At 51.4% G+C, this 22685-nt stretch overlaps 1 protein-coding gene across 1 annotated transcript in view; it reads right to left on the bottom strand.

Moving 5' to 3' along the window:
* Positions 1 to 7924: 7924 nt before the first annotated feature.
* Positions 7925 to 22685, bottom strand: part of ccdc80 (coiled-coil domain containing 80) — a 30429-nt gene continuing 15668 nt past the window's right edge. Inside the window, 5 exon segments of the mRNA XM_056289451.1 lie at positions 7925 to 8803; positions 11511 to 11594; positions 17739 to 17842; positions 18617 to 18768; positions 20402 to 20538. Of these exon segments, the coding sequence (XP_056145426.1) occupies positions 8481 to 8803; positions 11511 to 11594; positions 17739 to 17842; positions 18617 to 18768; positions 20402 to 20538 (800 nt within the window). The 3' untranslated portion in view covers positions 7925 to 8480.

The following is a 22685-nucleotide window of genomic DNA, read 5'->3' as shown; positions in this document are numbered from 1 at the left end:
TACACACACACATATATATATATGTATATATATATGTATCAACACGGATACAGGAAAAAATATTTTAATGCATAGCAGGAGCAGCTGATGAGTGCGAGACGCACGAAACAGGCCTGTACTGCTATGCATTAAAATCTTTTTTCCTGTATCCGTGTTGATATTCCGCTTGTCATTAGTCGAGCACTCAACACCATTGACGGTTTTGGAAAAACAACGCTATATATATATATATATATAGCTCATAAACAATTTACTTGACTCACTGGATTTATATATATATATATATATATATATATAAGCTTTGTTTAAAGAAAGACTCAGTGGTAGGAAAAGTGCTCAACAAATAAGGAGCAAAATAACCCAGTGAGTTTTTCCGGAAACCATCAATGGTTGGTGATAAAAGGCTGATTGCATCCCCAGGCCGCCAGGCCATCTGCCCTCTGATGGCCTGGCCGTCTGTCCAGGGTGTCTCCCTGCCTGCCGCCCAGTGACTGCTGGGATAGACTGCAGCATCCCCGCAACCCTGAGAGCAGGATAAGCGGTTCAGATAATGGATGGATGGATGCATCCCTAGTCCAGTTATCCACTACCTGATGCAGGGCATCAGTGACGGTCCCCTTGCACTTCTGGGCAGGAGTAGCTCCAGGTGGTGGGGTCAGGGAGTTACGGTGGTTTTGGCTCTGACTCGCACCACTGTCGGAGCTGGCCCCACTGATTGCAGCTGAGGAAAATGCAGAGGCTGGGCACAGAAGGGGAAGATTTGAGCTGTTGTAGATTGGTCCTGGCGGTGTCCTCAGAGGCCTCTTGCTGGCGGTGGGTGAATTATTATTTGCGGGGTGGATGCTGAAACACGGACAGTCTGTGCTGAGTCTACAGCTCCTGAGTGTACAGGACTTGGCTGGCCACTACTACAAGCAGATTTGTGACCTTTGCTTTTGGGTCTGTGTCGGCCTCCAGCCATGTCTACAGCAGGGGCCAGCACATCGGAAGGAGGGTGTTTGCCGAGCCGGGTGAGCAGGGAATCTATCTCCTCCTGTATCTCTGTCATGTGTTTCTCTCTAAGGCAGCTAACTTCTCTCTGGAAATTCTCATGCTCGGGACCCGAGTCATCATCGCTGCTACATAATAGGGACAGGAGTTGCGAGGGTCAGACGTTGAGGGTGTGTGTGTGTGTGTGGGGAATTTTTTTCCGGAAACCATCAATGGTGTTGTTGATAAAAGTGCTCAACAAATGAGGAGTGGAATATTATATTCCGCTCCTCCGCTCCTCATTTGATGAGCACTTTTTTTGAACACCACCGCTGATGGTTTCTGGAAAAAAAAAAAACTGTTTCTGCTCCTTATCCTTTTTGAGCACTTTTGAAGCCACCATGGATCCAGTGAATTTTGGATATTCAACAAAGAATGTCTTCATATATATATATATATATATATATATATATATATATGTATATGTATAAAATACTGCTCCTCCTTTGTTGAGCACTTTTATCAACACCATTGACAGTTTCTGGGGGAAAAAACATGTGTATATATATATATATATATGTATATATATGTATATATATGTGTGTGTGTGTTTATACATGTAATAATAATCATTTAAATAATTGTTTAATAAATTATTGTATAACAAATTATTTTTCCATTTCTACAACTCACCAGTTACTGAGTGCAGTAAAATGTGTTTATTTACAGCAGTTTACGGCAGTTGGCAACGCTTTATGCTGACACCCTCTTTGTGGCATGCACCCGGGAAGTTTGTTTTCTTCGCCTGCTAGACCGGCAGCGGGAACTTGCTAATGCGCTGAACAAACCTAAGGTCCCTGAAAGAAGAACGTTGGACGCTGTGGTCAAGACGGGTTGTTTTAAATCAGACGGCGGCGGAGGTGCACGGACCCCCTTTCACTCCAACACCGAACTCTTTGGACGTAGGTAGTTTACACGGACCCCCTTTTACTCCAACACCGAACACTTTGGACCCCCTTCACTCCAACACCGAACACTTTGGACGTAGGTAGTTTACACGGACCCCCTTTTACTCCAACACCGAACACTTTGGACCCCCTTCACTCCAACACCGAACACTTTGGACGTAGGTAGTTTACACGGACCCCTTTCACTCCAACACCGAACACTTTGGACCCCCTTCACTCCAACACCGAACACTTTGGACGTAGGTAGTTTACACGGACCCCCTTTTACTCCAACACCGAACACTTTGGACGTAGGTAGTTTACACGGACCCCTTTCACTCCAACACCGAACACTTTGGACCCCTTTCACTCCAACACCGAACACTTTGGACGTAGGTAGTTTACACGGACCCCCTTTTACTCCAACACCGAACACTTTGGACGTAGGTAGTTTACACGGACCCCCTTTTACTCCAACACCGAACACTTTGGACCCCCTTCACTCCAACACCGAACACTTTGGACGTAGGTAGTTTACACGGACCCCCTTCACTCCAACACCGAACACTTTGGACGTAGGTAGTTTACACGGACCCCTTTCACTCCAACACCGAACACTTTGGACGTAGGTAGTTTACACGGACCCCCTTTTACTCCAACACCGAACACTTTGGACCCCCTTCACTCCAACACCGAACACTTTGGACGTAGGTAGTTTACACGGACCCCTTTCACTCCAACACCGAACACTTTGGACCCCTTTCACTCCAACACCGAACACTTTGGACCCCTTTCACTCCAACACCGAACACTTTGGACGTAGGTAGTTTACACGGACCCCTTTCACTCCAACACCGAACACTTTGGACCCCTTTCACTCCAACACCGAACACTTTGGGCGTAGGTAGTTTACACGGACCCCCTTTCACTCCAACACCGAACACTTTGGACGTAGGTAGTTTACACAGACCCCCTTCACTCCAACACCGAACACTTTGGGCGTAGGTAGTTTACACAGACCCCCTTCACTCCAACACCAAACTCTTTGGACGTAGGTAGTTTACATGGACCCCTTTGGACGTAGGTAGTTTACACGGACCCCTTTCACTCCAACACCGAACACTTTGGACGTAGGTAGTTTATACGGACCCCTTTCACTCCAACACCGAACTCTTTGGGCATAGGTAGTTTACACGGACCCCTTTCACTCCAACACCGAACTCTTTGGGCGTAGGTAGTTTACACGGACCCCTTTCACTCCAACACCGAACTCTTTGGATGTAGGTAGTTTACACGGACCCCTTTCACTCCAACACCGAACACTTTGGACGTAGGTAGTTTACACGGACCCCTTTCACTCCAACACCGAACACTTTGGGCGTAGGTAGTTTACACGGACCCCCTTTCACTCTTACTTAGGAATCAAACCCGGAAGGGGTAGAACCTTATTATTTCGTTTATTATTATTTGTTGTCGTCTGCCACGCTCCAGAGCTGACGTGCTGTCATCAGAACCGGGCCTGGCTTTAGATGACGCTTCAGGGGAAAGCGCTGTTTTCTCTCCTTGCTTCCGGTCCTTCGTGCCTCCCTGATGGGGAGGGACCATGGATGTAGTATGGGGGGGGGGACTTATGCCCCTTTTCCACTACATGGCACCGGCTCAACTCCACTCGCTTCTGCGTCGTTTTCCATTACCATTACCCCCTCGGTGTAGTGGGTCGTCACAGCAACGCCTTGTTCTTAATTTCAAAATGTACTTTTAAGATAACTCCGCTTCGGTATGTTTATGCCTATTTAGATCCCCATTAGCTGTTACCAAGGCAGCAGCTGCTCTTCCTGGGGTCCACATGAAAAACATCCATGTATACACATGCTGTCACATGCATGCATAGATAAATAATCACAATTGCATCACTAAATTCAATTCATCCCCCACCCCATCCCACCCACCTCAATTAAGCCCGCATTATTATACATAGCAGCTCTTTTCATTGCATTTGTTCTGGGTTGAGGAATTGTAACATGACCCCTGCTGACTGGTCTTGTTCCATGTTCATGGCTGTCCTGGGACAAAGTTATTCTTGAGGACAGGCAGTAGGGTTGTTTTGACACAACTATATTCCTGAATAACGTTAGAAGACTGCGTGTTAATCTGTCTTCTCCTTTCAGCCAGGCAGGATCACGGTGCATTTGGTCTACACCTTTTCTCATTGAACACCTGAGTGCAAGACGTGCTGCTATATTCTGCACTATCTGAAGCTTGTTTAGCTCCTGTCTCGCTGCACTTGACCAGATTGCTGGGCAGTAGTCAAGGTGTGACAAAACCAAGGTTTGTATAACCTGTAAGATGGTAGTTGGCGTAAGGAAAGAGGAGTATCTTCTTATCATAGATATTCCTCTCCCCATTTTTCCAGTTATTTTGTCCATGTGGTTCTGCCACGATAGTTGTTCATCAAGAATTACTCCTAGAAGTTTAGCCTCAGTAACTTGTTCAACACAGCTGCCCTTGATAGACATGCTTAATTGGTTCTGACTTCTTAATGCATGGTTTGAGCCAAAAACAATACATTTCGTCTTTGATACATTCAAAACTAGATTGTTTTTGGTTACCCAGTCCAAAATTAATTTCATATCACTTTCCAATTGAACATTTAACTCATCCACGCTGTTTGATGACTTATACACTGTGGAATCATCGGCAAATATAGCTAAGCTAGCATTACTCAAAACAAGTGGTATGTCATTGGTAAAAATAGAGTAGAGCAACGGGCCCAAACAACGCCCCTGCGGAACACCACACTGTACTGTCCTTACAGTAGAAAAACTACTGTTAAAGTGAACAGTCTGTGTTCTGTTTGATAAGTAGCTCCTCATCCAATTAAGGGTCAAATTATAAAGCCATAAGCAGCAAGTTTAATTAAAAGCATGTCGTGGTCTATTAAATCAAACGCAGCACTAAAATCAAGTAGCACAGCACCCACAATCCTTTTCCTGTCTATCTCCCTCAGCCACTGATCAGTCATCTGCATCACCCACAATCCTTTTCCTGTCTTATCTCCCTCAGCCACTGATCAGTCATCTGCATCAAAGCAGTACTTGTGGGGTGATCTTTTTTGTAGGCATTCTGAAATGCTGGTATTTAAAAATGCTGGCTGGGATAGGCTCCGGCATCCCCACGACCCTAAGCAGGATAAGTGGCCTGGATAATGGATGGACGGATGGGTGATATCCCATGCGTGCATTGATGATGCACTGACACAAAATGACGCAGTGACGCGTTTCTCTGACCAGTCAGAGGTCTGCGTTGATTTTGGTACCTGCTCCAGTTTTTTGGAACCTCAACACATGTGGTACCAGGAAAGTGGTAGCAGTTGCCAAAATGCCGGTACTTTCCAGTAATGGCAAACGGAAAAAGGGCGAGTCGAGTTGAGCCGGTACCATGTAGTGGAAAAGGGGCATTAGACGCAAGGAAAAGACGCAAGTGAAGGGAAACGTGCACGCAGTTAAGCTTCGAGATGTGACCTATAAATGAGCAATAGGTCCGAAAACATGGCCGCCATCGATCAAAAAACTTGGCGAAGGGCGAAGCGCATCACCTTTAGGGGGCGCTATAAATGCGAAAAGTTTTATCTATCTTTCAATCTATCTATGCCTATATATATAAAATCCAGTGAGTGAAGGACTGTTTCATGCTGTAAGCAATCATCAGCTGTCAATCAATGGACAGCTGATATATATATATATGCACACACATAGGATCTAGGGTCCTTTCTCAGTCGATGCATGCGTTTTGGTAATGATGGATTAAAGTGGGCGTGGCTTACTACAACAAATCAACGTTTCTACATATTTCACATTCCAAACTTTAAAAAGTAAATCACCCGTCCGCCCTACAGAGTCGGGTCAAGTACATTTTATTTGTGTAGCCCAATATCACAAATTCCGAATACCGCTTCGAATGTTCTCAGTCGTCATCAGACCAAAGATATGACACAGTATGGGCCCACTCTCCCTCCTCATTGGCTCAGTGGACCGTTATCATCGATTCGTTCGTTTGATCACGGCCAAGGCTCTGATAACGGCACGTGCGTCCACGTCACTGTTTCTAACGTTAACACATCTTTTATTCTCAGTTGAAAATGCAATATTTTAAGATGGTTTCTGCATTGAAATGCCCTGCCTGGAGTTGTACAGCGCTGTATGGCCCTGCCCGGAGCTGTATGGCCCTGCCCGGAGCTGTATGGCCATGCCCGGAGTTGTACGGCCCTGCCCGGAGCTGTATGGCCCTGCCCGGAGCTTTATGGCCCTGCCTGGAGCTGTATGGCCCTGCCCTGAGCTGTATGGCCATGCCCGGAGCTGTATGGCCCTGCCCGGAGCTGTATGGCCATGCCCGGAGTTGTACGGCCCTGCCCGGAGCTGTATGGCCCTGCCCGGAGCTGTACGGCCCTGCCCGGAGCTGTACGGCCCTGCCCGGAGCTTTATGGCCCTGCCCGGAGTTGTACGGCCCTGCCCGGAGCTGTATGGCCCTGCCCGGAGCTTTATGGCCCTGCCTGGAGCTGTATGGCCCTGCCCGGAGCTGTATGGCCCTGCCCGGAGCTGTATGGCCCTGCCCGGAGCTTTATGGCCCTGCCTGGAGCTGTACGGCCCTGCCCGGAGCTGTACAGCCCTGCCCGGAGTTGTACAGCCCTGCCCGGAGCTGTACAGCCCTGCCCGGAGTTGTACGGCCCTGCCCGGAGCTTTATGGCCCTGCCTGGAGCTGTACGGCCCTGCCCGGAGCTGTATGGCCCTGCCCGGAGTTGTACAGCCCTGCCCGGAGTTGTACGACCCTGCCTGGACCTCTATGGCCCTGCCCGGAGTTGTACGGCCCTGCCCGGAGTTGTACGGCCCTGCCCAGACCTCTATGGCCCTGCCCGGAGTTGTATGGCCCTGCCCAGACCTCTATGGCCCTGCCCGGAGTTGTATGGCCCTGCCCGGAGTTGTACAGCGCTGTACGGCCCTGCCCGGAGCTGTACGCCACGCCCAGAGCTGCACCGAGAGGAAACACCAAGGCGGTCTGGCGGCGGCCTCGCCTCCATCGACTGTGCAGTGTTTTTGTCTGAGTCTGCGTCGCCATGTGGAGTGCGGGGGAGGTGTGTCGAAGGGGTCTGGCTGGGAGAGCTGGCGTTGGATCGGCTGGGGGATCCTGGTCTGCTTCGTCCGATGCGCCCAGGGACCACGGCCCCTGCCTGGAGCTGTGCCGGGGAGGAAACACCGAGGCGGGTCTGACAGGACGTGGAAGCGGGGCAGGCTAAGCTAACTGCTAGCCCATGCAGACCGGCAGTTCCGACAGTCCTCCTGGCTGGTGCTCGATCTGCGTTGCACCGAGTGGACTGTGTTGTGTGTGTGTTTGTTTGTTGTTTTGTTGCTTTCTTCTTTGTCGTTTTGGGGAAATGTTGGACTTGTGTTTGTTGTGTTGCGCTGCTGTGGGCTGGGAGAAACGAAACTTAATTTCTTTGTGTATGCAAGTACATGTAAGAAACGACAATAAATTGTTCCTGGTTCCCGAAGGAGCGAGAGAAGATCTGAAGACAGGATCAGACCAGAACAGGGAGAAGACAAAGATAAAGAGGAAGAGTCCTTGGAGGAGAGGGAGCTCTTACCATCACCTCCATCTGGACACTATCACCTCTTGTATTAACACCATAAGCACGGTTACCCGCAGTACTGCCCCTCAGCCCTCGTTATCCCGTCAGCACTTGTGAAGCACAACTCTGCCTACACGGCACTTGGTGTTCCTGCTCTGCAGGTTCATGAAGTGATTCTGTTAAAACACTCGTTTAGCCACAAAATGCGCAGTGAAATGAAAACTAGTGTTGAGTTTTTATCCTGCATCTTGGGTTGACTTCAATTTCGGGTGTGTTCTCGTAACTAGCCAGCAGGGGGCGGTGTGGCCTAAGAGAAGGCGCTTGTGGGCGAGTTATTTCTGGCTGGTGTTGTGCAGACAGTAAACATGCGAGTACATGATTGGCAGTAAACAAACATTTATTTGTAAAAGCGCAACAGAGCATAAATAAGAACACGGTCCCGCAACAGGACCTTGACAAGAGAGGATAATGTGCTACCTTCCACACAGCCGGTCATGGTCAACTGTACCTCGGGTGCACCAGGGTCCAACAAATGCCTTTATGACTTATCTTAGCGCAGTATCTACACAACAGGCCCAGGCCCGTGCTGCTGGGGTGAAGCTGTAACGTAAGGCTGAAAGGGTGGTGAGAGATGGATAATGTGGCAGGCTGGGAACTGTTGGGAGATATGAGGGGTACACGTGAGTATGGAGGAGATCCCTGAATATCCAGGCTCCTCTTTAGAGATCTCCACAGACCACTTCCAACAGAAGGTCCCGGTCCCTTACAGAACCAGCTAGTAAAGAGCTGGGAAGGTGAAAGCAACGGGACTTTGGCTTCCACTAAGTGCTATATAATGTAAAGGACCTCAACACAACTGAGCCGGCCTGCTGAGGATGGGTAGGAGAGAGCAGAAGGTCAAGAGTCAAATGGAAGAGTTGAGCTGGGTGACCCGCCGCCTGTTAGTATCCGTAACCTTGGTGATATCCGTCCTGGTATCCGTGGTCGTACCCGTGCTGATGGTAGCCGTATCCTCCGTACTCGTCCTCCGGACAGCGCATGCCCAGAGACTGCTGAATGGCCATCTCCTGTCTGCGAAGCTGCATGGAGTCCACCAGGTCGTAGATGATGGCCATGGACCACATGGGCGACGGATACCAGGACTTGACGTTGCCATCCTTCCCCACCAGCAGCATGGAGAAATATTCAGGGCTGATCTGGAAGTAGTTCCTGATGTCCTTCACCAGCATGGCCGACAGCCCCTCACGCTCCACCGTGGCACTTCCTGCACCAGAAGAGGCGAGGGTCAGAAATGTGTCGGGGAACAAGGATCAAGTATCAGACATGTGTTACTGGGTATCATCTGCGCTACTCTTTCCATTTCTGCCAGAAACAAACCTCTGACTCGATCACCCTCGTTTCCACTGACACACTTCAAGCTGCGTGCAGGAATCTTTTTACAGTGAACTATTACCTTTTCATTACTACTAGTGTGGGAAACCTCCCCCCCCCCCAAGCCCCGATGAAAGTTAAAAACAATAACCCACGACTCTGTTGCACAGATTTGACAATTTGATGATTTCTGAGCCGTTCCCGTGCTTTCCCGTGAACGCTGCACAGGAAGTGACGTATTTTACGTATAGGCTAGTGTAAACTACTAATAAGACACGTTAGTCCCCCTAGCTAACGGGTCTGAGCCTTTAGCCGAGCGGTTAGTGATGTGGCCTTGTGGTGCAGTACACACCGTATCGAATCCCGCACTGGGCAAGAACATAACCGGTTACATTGGTGGCAGCGGCGGGATCCGGAAGTGTGCAGATCCTCAGAAGTCTCTTCGGAGCGCGGGAATAACAAGCGTGAGGGCGCGCTTCCGGGGAGGATGACGACTGTAAACTACTAATAAGACACGTTAGTCCCCCTAGCTAACGGGTCTGACCCTTTAGCCGAGCGGTTAGTGATGTGGCCTTGTGGTGCAGTACACCCCGTATCGAATCCCGCACCGGGCAACAAAGTAACCGGTGGCAGCGGCGGGATCCGGAAGTGTGCAGATCCTCAGGAGTCTCTTCGGAGCGCGGGAATAACAAAGCGCGAGGGCGCGCTTCCGGGGAGGGTGACGACTGTAAACTACTAATAAGACACGTTAGTCCCCCTAGCTAACGGGTCTGACCCTTTAGCCGAGCGGTTAGTGATGTCGCCTTGTGGTGCAGTACACCCGTATCGAATCCCGCACCGGGCAACAAAGTAACCGGTGGCAGCGGCGGGATCCGGAAGTGTGCAGATCCTCAGGAGTCTCTTCGGAGCGCGGGAATAACAAAGCGCGAGGGCGCGCTTCCGGGGAGGGTGACGACTGTAAACTACTAATAAGACACGTTAGTCCCCCTAGCTAACGGGTCTGACCCTTTAGCCGAGCGGTTAGTGATGTCGCCTTGTGGTGCAGTACACCCGTATCGAATCCCGCACCGGGCAACAAAGTAACCGGTGGCAGCGGCGGGATCCGGAAGTGTGCAGATCCTCAGGAGTCTCTTCGGAGCGCGGGAATAACAAAGCGCGAGGGCGCGCTTCCGGGGAGGGTGACGACTGTAAACTACTAATAAGACACGTTAGTCCCCCTAGCTAACGGGTCTGACCCTTTAGCCGAGCGGTTAGTGATGTCGCCTTGTGGTGCAGTACACCCGTATCGAATCCCGCACCGGGCAACAAAGTAACCGGTGGCAGCGGCGGGATCCGGAAGTGTGCAGATCCTCAGGAGTCTCTTCGGAGCGCGGGAAGAACAAAGCGCGAGGGCGCGCTTCCGGGGAGGGTGACGACTGTAAACTACTAATAAGACACGTTAGTCCCCCTAGCTAACGGGTCTGACCCTTTAGCCGAGCGGTTAGTGATGTCGCCTTGTGGTGCAGTACACCCGTATCGAATCCCGCACCGGGCAAGAAAATAAGCGGTTACACTGGCATTTATCTAATACGTAAGTTATATTTCCGTTAAAAAAGAAGTTATATTTACATAACGCTAGAACGACCAAGGCGGTCTTGGATCTTCAAAGTGTAATAACGTGCTGGGGAAAAGCTGCAGACCTGCCGCTGCCTGCTGAAGGCTCCTAAAATGCAAACATTTCGCGAGCTTTAAATCGGTTGCACAAGGAAGTTACGATACGATCCACCTTAAACCACCGTGGCCGGTCTCGTAGTTTGCACGTGATTCGTGTCGGTATTTATGACGTCATTTCCTGCGAGAAGTTCACTGCTCTGTCCTAGAACCACACACGAGCGCCCTCCAGTGCGGACAAATAGTCTAAACCCGATGTGTGATTATGGCCGCCATGTCTGGTTACAGACGCACCATGACGACCACCAGCATTTACAGGCGTTGGACGGCGGCCATTTTAAATTGTTTAAAATAGGATTAAAGTTGTTAACACGTTAATTTTGGTGTCAGATAGTTTCTTAACAGACACACTGACGTATGTGACGCATTAATATCTCCACTGGGTATTTATCTTGGCAGAGTATAGAGTTAAAACACCGGCGGTCATTTTGACGGCCCCCGGTCGTTTTAGGTAGGGATTGATTTTTTGGCTTTGCTGCTTTTATGAGATGGAAGCCGTAACGCGCGTGCGCACTGAGGCGGTTTTGTTCCTGGCTCGGGGGGGGGGGGGCGTCTCGGTTTCCCTGGTGCCTCATGGCGTCGAACCCGGGCTTCTCGTATTAACCGTTTCTCTGTAAGCCGGTCTCAAGGTTGAAATGCATGCTGGGTATTTGCCGAGTCCGCGAGGGAGCGTAGGGCTGACCCCCGCGTGTCGCAAAGCTACGTCATTACCCACGTGTCAGCCCCATCACGCGCAGCCACTTGAGGCGGTGTCTAGTAGCGGTAGAGGACGCCGACGACTGAAGGAGCCACGGAGGAGCCGGTGGGGGTGGTGGGGGGGGCGACTCTTATCCAAACCACCTTCAGCCGCACCTGCAACACGCAAAACAAAAAGCCACGTGACCTCTTACCGTTGATGGGGTACAGCTCCAACACGCCGCCCATGTCAGGTGACTCCGTGCCGACCAGCTTCAGAATGGAGATGTGTCTCAGACCTGCACCGCCATGGACATAAACCAGAAACATGAAGAACAAGAACCCAGACGGCCTCCCCAGACGGCCTCCCCAGACGGCTTCCCCAGACGGCCTACCCAGACGGCCTACCCAGACGGCCTACCCAGCCACCCACCGAGCACCACCCCCGGGTCCGACATGCCGGGTGGCTGCAGCCTGCTTCTGCACCAACCGTTTCATTCATTATTACACAATTACCCTGTCAGGGTGGCGGGGGTGCTGGAGCCTATCCCAGCAGCCCCTGGGCGGCAGGTGGGGAGACCCCCCGGACAGGCCGCCAGGGGGTCTCCCAGCAGCCCCTGGGCGGCAGGCGGGGAGACCCCCTGGACAGGCCGCCAGGGCCGAGCAGCACATCACCACTGTGACCATACAGAGATGTGACCCCAGAGGAGGGGCCGGCTGAGGGGCGCCACAACAGCAACCCCCGCTGGCCGAGCATCGGGTGTGTGGTTCCATGCAGAGAGGGGCGGGGTTAGTTAGGTGGGGAGCATGCACCAGCAGGGGTGGATGCCCAAAAGGCCCCCGTCGACATCGAGGCTGCGTATCCTTGGGTTGTTGCTGAGGTGATACCCAGCCTCCACCTTTTAGTAAAGTAATGGCGCCAGTTGATTAGGGCGTGGTGTCACAGGTGGGTTGTGAGAATTGTTAACGTTGTGCTACAGTACTTCAAATATGTGTTGTGCTGCAGTACTTCAAAAATATGTGTTGTGCTGCAGTACTTCAAATATGTGTTGTGCTGCAGTACTTCACATATGTGTTGTGCTACAGTACTTCACATATGTGTTGTGCTACAGTACTTCACATATGTGTTGTGCTAGAGTACTTCAAATATGTGTTGTGCTGCAGTACTTCACATATGTGTTGTGCTACAGTACTTCACATATGTGTTGTGCTACAGTACTTCACATATGTGTTGTGCTAGAGTACTTCACATATGTGTTGTGCTACAGTACTTCACATATGTGTTGTGCTACAGTACTTCAAATATGTGTTGTGCTACAGTACTTCACATATGTGTTGTGCTACAGTACTTCACATATGTGTTGTGCTAGAGTACTTCAAATATGTGTTGTGCTACAGTACTTCACATATGTGTTGTGCTACAGTACTTCAAATACTTCAGCTCACTCTTCTTTTTAATAGTGGCTGTTTAGGCTAATATATGTATATATGTATATGTATATATGTGTGTATATATATATGTATATGTATATATATATAAACTTTAAACTACTGCACTACATTTGGCCTGGCGAGACGTGGGCTTTCTGTCCCTCAGCCGCCTTTCCAGCGGTCTCCGCCAGGCGGCGCATGGAGACGTGAACGCGGGCACGTGCGGCTGGCCCTTAAGAGAAAGCGGTTTATTCAAGTGTGCAGTTGGTGTACTTACTTCAAACCTCAAATCAGGGAGTACTTTTTGAGCACTTATCAGAGATATACCAAACATTATACTTAGAGGTATACTACTAGTACATGCACTTAACGTAAGTTAACTTAATAAAATCAACTGCGAGTACACGTTCTTCGCCTAAACAGCCGCCAGGAAAACAAAACGGACAAGAGTCCAGCAGAAGCCGTGGCCCTGTGCCGTTACCGTGGACACCAGGAGTGGTCTGGCTGATGCACGACCACGCAGCTGCTAATTAGAAGTGGGCTACAGTGAGCCGGGTCCGTTCTGAGCTAGCTGAGCGCCAACACGTGGCCGCCATGTTGAAATTCCTGCTGAATTCCTGCTGCTCCTATCAAGGCCGCAGCTCATCTGAGTGGATTTGCATGCGGCTGCGTCCTGCTGGAAGCGTCGGATGGTAGTTTGTAGGTAAACGGAGGAGAACTCGGTGGTCTGGGGAGTCCGGCCAAAAGTCTGTTTCCTCTGAAGGCAGAGCGAGGCCACAACACCGCATGAGAACAGGGGCTTCACTAGGTGAGAGCCAAGTCCTGAATACCAGGATCAAACCTCGCCGGCCCGGAGCCCAGTCAGCAGGACCGCTCTTTGTCTGGACTGGGGGAGGCGGGGGCGGCCCCGAGCGCAGACCCGGCCAAGACCAACACAGGAGGGGAACGCTGCAGTCTGGTCTGGACCTGCTGATAAGCAAGCAATCACCTTTCCTCCAGAAACACCAGGGGGGTTTCCAACAACACCTAAGTGGTGTGTTTTTTTTCCTACTGAGTACCATGGAAGAAAACCAGTATGGAGGGGGACCAGGTACGGGTCCAGGAGCACATTTACAATCTAAAGGATGACGGTCTTGTTTTTCACCCAAACTGTAAACTGAATTTTACGTCCACCAGCAGATCTCAGCGTTGCTGGTGACGGGGGGGGGGGGATGCTGAACCTTACGTAATATTTCTGTTTCTGGTGGTTATGTAAGCTGGCGAGGAGCTGGCGGGAGGAGGAACAGCCCAGGAGAAAGGGTGTTTGATAGAAGTACACTTAGTTTACCTCCAGTATAAACAGGACGGGTGACACCAGGAGAAAAGACTGGACACGATGTCTCAGCATCAACTCTGAGGTATTCACAGTTTACAGCAGTGGCGGCTGGCCAGTGCGGGGCGCTGGGGCGCCGCCCCCTTCAGACGTCCAGAGATGAAGATCTACTTAACCATGTTAAATATAATGTAGGTGTATAACGTAAATATGATGACATAAACGTGTTGTCAGTCTGTGAGCGCCTGTCAGCAGCATTAAATACTGGTTCACATGGTGTTTGGTTGGTTCCTGTCTGAATACATATACTTCCTGTCTGAATACATATACTTCCTGTCTGAATACATATACTTCCTGTCTGAATACATATACTTCCTGACTTAATACATATACTTCCTGTCTGAATACATATACTTCCTGTATGAATACATATACTTCCTGTCTGAATACATATACTTCCTGTCTGAATACATATACTTCCTGGGTGAGGGGCGCCGCCCAAACCATACCTTATGTTAGCCTCAGACTTGTGGCGAGCAGGTGACCTGAGGCTGCTGTCTGATTGGTTACTTCAGATTTTCCAGGGGGCGCAGTTCTGTACGCCCCAGACACTCCCACTTTTATTGGCAGTGAACTGGTATTGCTTTAATGTTTTTTGATCTAATGTGATTGGACGATTCTCGTGGCTGTCAATCATGTTCACACCCACCACCACGCCTCATCTCGACTGTCAATCATCCACCGTCTAGAACCCTGATCAAATCTATAGGCCACATTGTCCTTCTTGATAACTCTGGGACTGTGTGGACATTAAAGCAGCTGTCAGGTGTGCTGCGCCCCCCCCCCTCAATTTTTGTAGCAGCAGCCGCCACTGGTTTACACAGACCTTCCCCAGGGGGAAAGCTGGATATTTCTACACTTCAGATCAATGTCCGTTTTGGAGATAGATGGTGAGAAAACTGGAAAGGCTGACAAATGAGCAGGCTGAAAACGACCCCATTGTCAATAAGGAGGTTGTTATCCCCAGACAGATGCACCCTGTGCCAGCACACACACATACATACACACACGTGGGTTCTGCAACATCTGGGCAGCTGCAGGGCGCGGTGTCAGCTGAGGAGGGCGCATTACCTGCTACCAAGCGGCCTGACTGGCGTGTTGGCAGCAGGTGGAGGACTCGCCGTCATACTTGGACGCACTGGAAGTCCGCGAGATAGAAAGCCTGCCGCTCGTGCTTCGCTCACGTGGAATCCGGGCGGGCGGGCGGTAATTGGCTGTTGGCAAAGCGGGACGGCAGAAACCACAAACTGCGCGATGGAAGGGCGGGACAGTAAAAGAAATAACAATAAAAAACCCACAGGCGTTGCTATGGTGATGGGTTGTTTGCAGAAAAAATGCACAAATGTGTTTTGTGTTTGTTTTACGATGTAATAGCGTTTCTGTCCTGTCATAGACCTACACGTGACTCCGCCACCTTTTGTTTTGAGATGTGCTACGTAACACCCGCTTGTAAATCGACCCTGTGCATAACTGTAGTCCACTGACTTCCGGTTCCTACTGCAGCGGTCATACCAGCTTCCTGTTTGTTGGCGTGTGCGTCAGCAAACGGGGGGGGGGGTTCAGCGGGCCCCCCTTTGCTGGCAGGTGCAGGCGGAAGGTTGCGGACAGCCGTGTGCATGTGGCTGACAGGTATCCGGGGTCAATCCTGGACAGGTATCTGGGGTCAATCCTCGACAGCTATCCGGGGTCAATCCTGGACAGCTATCCAGGGTCAACCCTGGACAGGTATCCAGGGTCTATCCTGGACAGCTATCCGGGGTCAATCCTGGACAGCTATCCGGGGTCAATCCTGGACAGGTATCCAAGGTCAATCCTGGACAGCTATCCGGGGTCAGTCCTGGACAGGTATCCAGGGTCAATCCTGCACAGGTATCCGGGGTCAGTCCTGGACAGCTATCCAGGGTCTATCCTGGACAGCTATCCGGGGTCAATCCTGGACAGCTATCCGGGGTCAATCCTCGACAGCTATCCGGGGTCAATCCTGGACAGGTATCCAAGGTCAATCCTGGACAGCTATCCGGGGTCAGTCCTGGACAGGTATCCAGGGTCAATCCTGCACAGGTATCCGGGGTCAGTCCTGGACAGCTATCCAGGCTCAATCCTGGACAGGTATCCAAGGTCAACCCTGGACAGCTATCCAGGGTCAAACCTGGACAGGTATCCGGGGTCAACCCTGGACAGGTATCCGGGGTCTATCCTGGACAGCTATCCAGAGTCAAGCCTGGATAGGTATCCAGGGTCAATCCTAGACAGCTCTCCGGGGTCAATCCTAGACAGCTATCCGGGATCAATCCTGGACAGGTATCCAGGGTCAATAATGGACGGGTATCCGGGGTCAATCCTGGACAGCTATCCGGGGTCAGTCCTGGACAGCTATCCGGGGTCAAGCCTGGACAGGTATCCAGGGTCAATAATGGACGGGTATCCGGGGTCAATCCTGGACAGCTATCCAGGGTCAATCCTGGCCAGCTATCCAGGGTCAATCCTGGACAGCTATCCAGGGTCAACCCTTGCCAGCTATCCAGGGTCAATCCTGGCCAGCTATCCAGGGTCAATCCTGGACAGCTATCCAGGGTCAACCCTGGCCAGCTATCCAGGGTCAATCCTGGACAGCTATCCGGGGTCAAGCCTGGACAGGTATCCAGGGTCAATAATGGACGGGTATCCGGGGTCAATCCTGGACAGCTATCCAGGGTCAACCCTGGCCAGCTATCCAGGGTCAATCCTGGACAGCTATCCAGGGTCAACCCTGGCCAGCTATCCAGGGTCAATCCTGGACAGCTATCCGGGCTCATTCCTGGACAGGTATCCGGGGTCAATCCTGGACAGGTATCCAAGGTCAATCCTGGACAGCTATCCAGGGTCAATCCTGGACAGGTATCCGGGGTCAATCCTGCAGGCCTCGCCAAAAACACCTGCACGCGGCAACAAACAGGAAACTTACCGCCCCGCTTTCATCCACAACCATTTTTTGTGTTTTTTTTTTTTTTTGGCCTTTTTCTCCCCAGTTGTACCCGGCCAATTACCCCACTCTCCCGAGCCGTCCCGGTCTCTGCTCCACCCACTCTCCCGAGCCGTCCCGGTCTCTGCTCCACCCCCTCTGCTGATCCGGGGAGGCAGCAGACTACCACATGCCTCCTCCCATACATGTGGAGTCACCAGCCGCTTCTCTTCACCTGACAGTGAGGAGTTTCACCAGGGGGACGTAGCACGTGGGAGGATCACGCTATTCCCCCCAGTTCCCCCTCCTCCCGAACAGGCGCCCCGACCAACCAGAGGAGGCGCTAGTGCAGCGACCAGGACACATACCCACATCCGGCTTCCCACCCGCACACACGGCCAATTGTGTCTGTAGGGACGCCCGACCAAGCCGGAGGTAACAGGGGGATTCGAACCTGCGATCCCCGTGTTGGTAGGCAACGGAATAGACCGCTACGCCCCCCGGACGCCCCCCCCTCCATCCACAGTAATGACTTCCGTTTTGCCGTTTCCTGTTTACCGGATCCCACGTGAAGGCAGCATGAACGGTTTGCCTGGCTACATCGGCAGTCACGTGTCATAAGGTGGCTGTTGCATTGCGGGGTGCGGGGGGGGGGGGGGGGCTACTTTCTGATTGGACGGCTGGTTCGTGACGTCTCACCCAGATTGCAGGCCTGGCTGCTGAGGGCGTACAGCTGCTGCTGGTAGGCCCACTCCTCGTCGTTGGGGGCGGAGATGAGGAAGAGACGACGTCTCCAGCGGAACCTGAAACCAAACAGGACGTTAGAAGGCTGGTGGCGAGACCTCCGTACGGAGCTTTTATGACCGGGGACCAGATATATTCCCGTCTTGCTGCTGCCAGACGGAGACAACCCAGAATTATGGTCTAGAAACGTCCAGATCGCTGCTCTGTCATCACGCTGGAATCCAGATCTCCACGGAAACGAGGTCTGTTTTAGACATCCCAGAACAGAGGGCCACTGCCGTGATTCAGTCAAGAAGAACCGTGGAGATTTGGTCTGCTTTATACGTCCGTAACCCCCCCCCCCCCACACACACACACACACAACACACACACACACACACACAACACTGACATGAATAGAAACAGACCCACACACACACAACACACCACACACACGTGCAGACAGACACGTTGACTCAGACCTGTGCTGCCACTAAGTAGATCTGGACACACAACAAGTTGTGTCCCAGCTCATTAACGTACACGGGGGCGGGGGGCGGGAGGGGGAGGGGGGCGGATGTATGACTGAACATGTTACGAAACCACCGCCCACCAACCGGCCAGCCAATCAGGGCCAGTCTGACCCGACCCCGCGTCCACCCCACGGAGCAGGACCTGCCTTTCTCCGTCTGTCTGTGATGACTATCAGCTTCCTGCAGGATATTACAGACAAATCCCACTAAGTCAGTTGACCCGTGCCCCCACCCCCACCCCCACCCCACCCCCCGGGCGGTCGACCGAGACATCGGGGTGGGCGTCGCACCGCCCTCCCTGTTTATCTAAACTCGGTGTACCTTGAGAGGAAGTTCTCCAGCGACCTGGGCTTGTCCTCCTTCTTGCAGACCACCCCGTCCCTCTTCTGCTGCTCCATCTCCCGGATGCGGGAGGAGAAGGTGTCGATGTAGTCGAACACCGCCTTCATCGCGATGGGAACCTCGTAGGATTGCTGGGAGGAGAGCACAGACGCACGTGAAGGGGCGACACGAGACACACGGCGGGGTTAGAGAACGTACCACAGAACTAGATCCGAGGGAACAGACAGACAGGAAACAAGCCGGGTTTTAATGAAGCCGGGACATCACGTGTGCTCAGGAGGTGGCTTTGCCGTCTGCGGAGCATGTTTGGAAATAACCTTTGGGGAGCAACAACAGCTCCTTGCACATTCCACAGCGCCTGAGTGCGTGTCGTTTATTGTTGTGCCGACTGTAAAGCCCGTCAGGACTCTGCCCCGTGGTGGTGGACTGCCCGAATACAGCTGACTCGACGCTTTCCCCAAAGGTTCTGACACCGTTTAAACCCGCCGCAGCATGAAAAGATTCTTTATGAAAATGTATCACACACACACACACACACACACACACACACACACACTCTACTGCCAAGCGCAGGCTGTACCTCCTTTACATCCCTCCACGGCTCACACACTTCTCCCCTATTTTCCTTAACTACGTACAGCCGCTTGCAGTTTTAATAGACTTCCCTGTCTCTGCCTCTGTCAGCAAACCGGCGAACACTGGTGTCTTTGTGGACTCTGTCTGAACAGCCTGCTGCCTTACCCTGGCGAACACACACACACACACACACACAAACAACTGTTGGGCAAATGCCATGCGGTGTGAATTAAGGCAGTGTTTGCTGGGGCAGGATGTTGACGGTACAGCGACAGGTCAGAGAGCAGCAGACTGACGGAGGACAGAAGGGGAAGAGGGGGTGCAGACCTGGCTTAAAGGACAGATGGGAAACCAAACAGAAGATTAAAGTGTGACTCAAAGGGAGGATGCGAAGAAACGTGCCAGTACCACACACACGCACACACACACACACACACACACACACACACACACACACACACACACACACACACACACACACACACACACAGGGCAGATCAGCCCATTGGCGAAGTGAAATGTAAGAAAAGTTTTATCTGTACAACTGGTTTTCAGCAGGTGGGTCAAGAACCAAAAGGGGCCTCGGAGAGCTCCCTGAGGGACGCCGATAGCAAATGACTGAAAGCTTCAATCGCAGAACACTGGAGACTTAAGTAATTATGCAGGTAGGTAAATAATACAAATGAAATGCGCTACAGAGCGCCACAGGAGGTCATTCCTTCCTGTGGCCATCACACTTTACAACTCCTCCCGCAGAGGGCCAGACACACAGAGGGAATGCTCATTGGGCTGGCTCTTCCACTCGTTTCACCCTGTTGGATTTCGTTTGTGCTGTTTGTTTTGTGCTGCGGCAGTGCGGTATGGTGCACATATGTTTATATATTTTGCTCTTATTTCTATTTCTTATTTTATCTTTTATTTCTATCTTTCTTGTTTCTATTTGTTTCCCTTTTCTTGTTATCATGTATCTTGTTCATTTTTATTTGTACTAGAGCACGAGTGTCTGTAATAGGACCCAATTTCCCCTCGGGGATGACTAAGCATTCTGATTCTGATTCTGAATACAAAACAGCTGAGAACCACTGAGCCTAAGGCCTTCCTTCACTCAGCGCACATAGTATTCACATTGTATTTGTCGTTGAATGCTATTGCTTCCCTGTAGAAGTCCATCATGCACACGACACCCACCTTGACCCTCATGTCGGTGTCGGTGAGGACCATGGAGAAGTCTTCCCCCGTCATGCTGAACTCCCTTCTCAACTCACTGATCAGTTCCTGGTTGACCAGATCCTCTTGACGAAGACCCTTCATCGGTTTGTCATTCTCTGGAGGGATGAGAAGAGTTATGTTTGCTTTTATATGTTAAAATCAACTTGTATTTATTTGACCCCATGGGCAAATGAAAAAGAAATTATTGTGAAAAGTGATGATTAGGGTTGAGTACTAAAACCCGTTGCCAATACAACACCACTTCCGATATATCTACCAGACTGAATCCCGGTGCAGATTTCAGTGGCACATATTCCTGGGCTGTTGATTGAAATATCTACCCTGTGGTGCTCCGAAACCCATGTTACAGGCAACAGAAGCATCACCGCACATGCCATCACTAGCAGCAGCTAGCTTACCGTTAGCTAGTAGCTACATTAAACATGGTTAAAATGTAGAGCTAGATCGTCTAAAGTGTGTCTGTATTTCACTAAAAGGGGTTCCAACACCGGGACATGCAACAAATCTTTAAAAACGTGTAAAGGGGGGAACGCGTCAAATTTAATGAAGCATCGGGCGATGCGCGGGATACCCTTGAAGGCAAAGGGATGCACTGTGTTTGACTGCTGGCGTCACCCTGTTGCAAGCACGTCAGCCGGCAGGGTGGGCGTCCCTGGCCCGGGCGATGGGGAGACAATTATTGATCCCAACTCTGACAGTGTGGAGACCGCTGATGATGACAGCAACCTTTCCTCGGGTTAGTAATGCAACGTTGATCGCATAAATAAAGTACTAACAAATGATCTGTAAAATATTCAACGTTATTTATGTTTATATTTTTTCTCCTCAGCTACAACAGCGACCCCATTCACCTCAGCAAAGAAGGCCAATTTGACAAAAGAGAGAAGGTGGAGGAATTCCACAGGGCTCTGACCTGATGTGTATAAAATCTGTGCCGTTAAGACAACTGGTCAAAAGTAGTCAAAAAGCCCAATAAATATCCCCAAATCTAATACAGAGATGACCACTGCCGCTAATCCTCGCTACCGACCCCCATCCAGGGGGGATCTTTCCAGTACTCTTATCCCTGCATGGTGCTCCGTTGAGAACCCCTGCTTCCAAGGCAAACTTGGATGTGCTGTTGCGGATGCTGCCCGGGACAGGCTGGACGGTGGTATTCTATGCTCCTCCTTGTTTCTCATGTGTGCCATGTTACCGTTTCTATGACGACGTTTTACTGGTTCTATGTGCTACATTGTGTCTACAGCTTCCAATGGAGGACCTTCAGGGCACCCTGTAGCCTGGCGGAGGGGGAAGTGGGACAGCCTCCCCATATCGTCTGCACTTTCACACATGTGTGTACAGACCTCATCGACACCATCTGAGAGGGTCTTCTCCTGTGCAGGGCATGCAGTCAGTCAGCACACATGTCATAACCCCTCCCCCCTTTTCTCCCCAATTGGATCCAGCCAATTACCCCACTCTTCTGAGCCGTCCAGGTCGCTACCCCACTGCCGATCCGGGGAGGGCTGCAGACCACCACATGCCTCCTCCCATACATGTGGAGTCACCAGCCGCTTCTTTTCACCTGACAGTGAGGAGTTTCACCAGGGGGACGTAGCGCGTGGGAGGATCACGCTATTCCCCCCAGCCCCTCCCCCCTGAACAGGCGCCCTGACCGACCAGAGAAGGCGCTAGTGCAGCGACCAGGACACATACCCACATCCGGCTTCCCACCCGCAGACACGGCCAATTGTGACTGTAGGGACGCCCGACCAGGCCGGAGGTACCGCGGAGTAGACCACCACGCCACCCGGACGCCCCATACAACTACAACGTCACTTCTTCTTCAAACTCAACACAACCTGCCTTCTTCTTCCTCATCTGACTGCTGTGACGAAGATGGAAAACACGACGCACCCTGTCATTTTCCCTGGAGAAGTCCTACCAGACACCACCCATCCACACCAACATACGCAGGATGTTGTCGGATGACCTGTCGCCTAGCATACACGGATAGCTGTCGACGAGGACATGTGTGTGCATGCGGACTTCCGGGATGGCGAGTTTACCGGAGCTCTACGGTGGCTCGGAGCAACAGCGGAGACCCACAAAGCCCAGCTTGTGTTCTCTGGGAAGGTCTGATGGTTCCGAGATTTACTGTGGCCGCATTTATACCGACCAAAGCCTTTAATCACTGCTCCCTGCACACACACACACACACACACACAGACACCGACACACACACTGTTCTACAGTGTGT

This window comes from Lampris incognitus, chromosome 11 (genome assembly GCF_029633865.1).
Source record: "Lampris incognitus isolate fLamInc1 chromosome 11, fLamInc1.hap2, whole genome shotgun sequence".
Classification (NCBI taxonomy): Eukaryota; Metazoa; Chordata; class Actinopteri; order Lampriformes; family Lampridae; genus Lampris; species Lampris incognitus.
The sequence above is the reverse complement of the archived record's forward strand: the minus strand, read 5'-3'. Positions and strand labels throughout refer to the sequence as shown.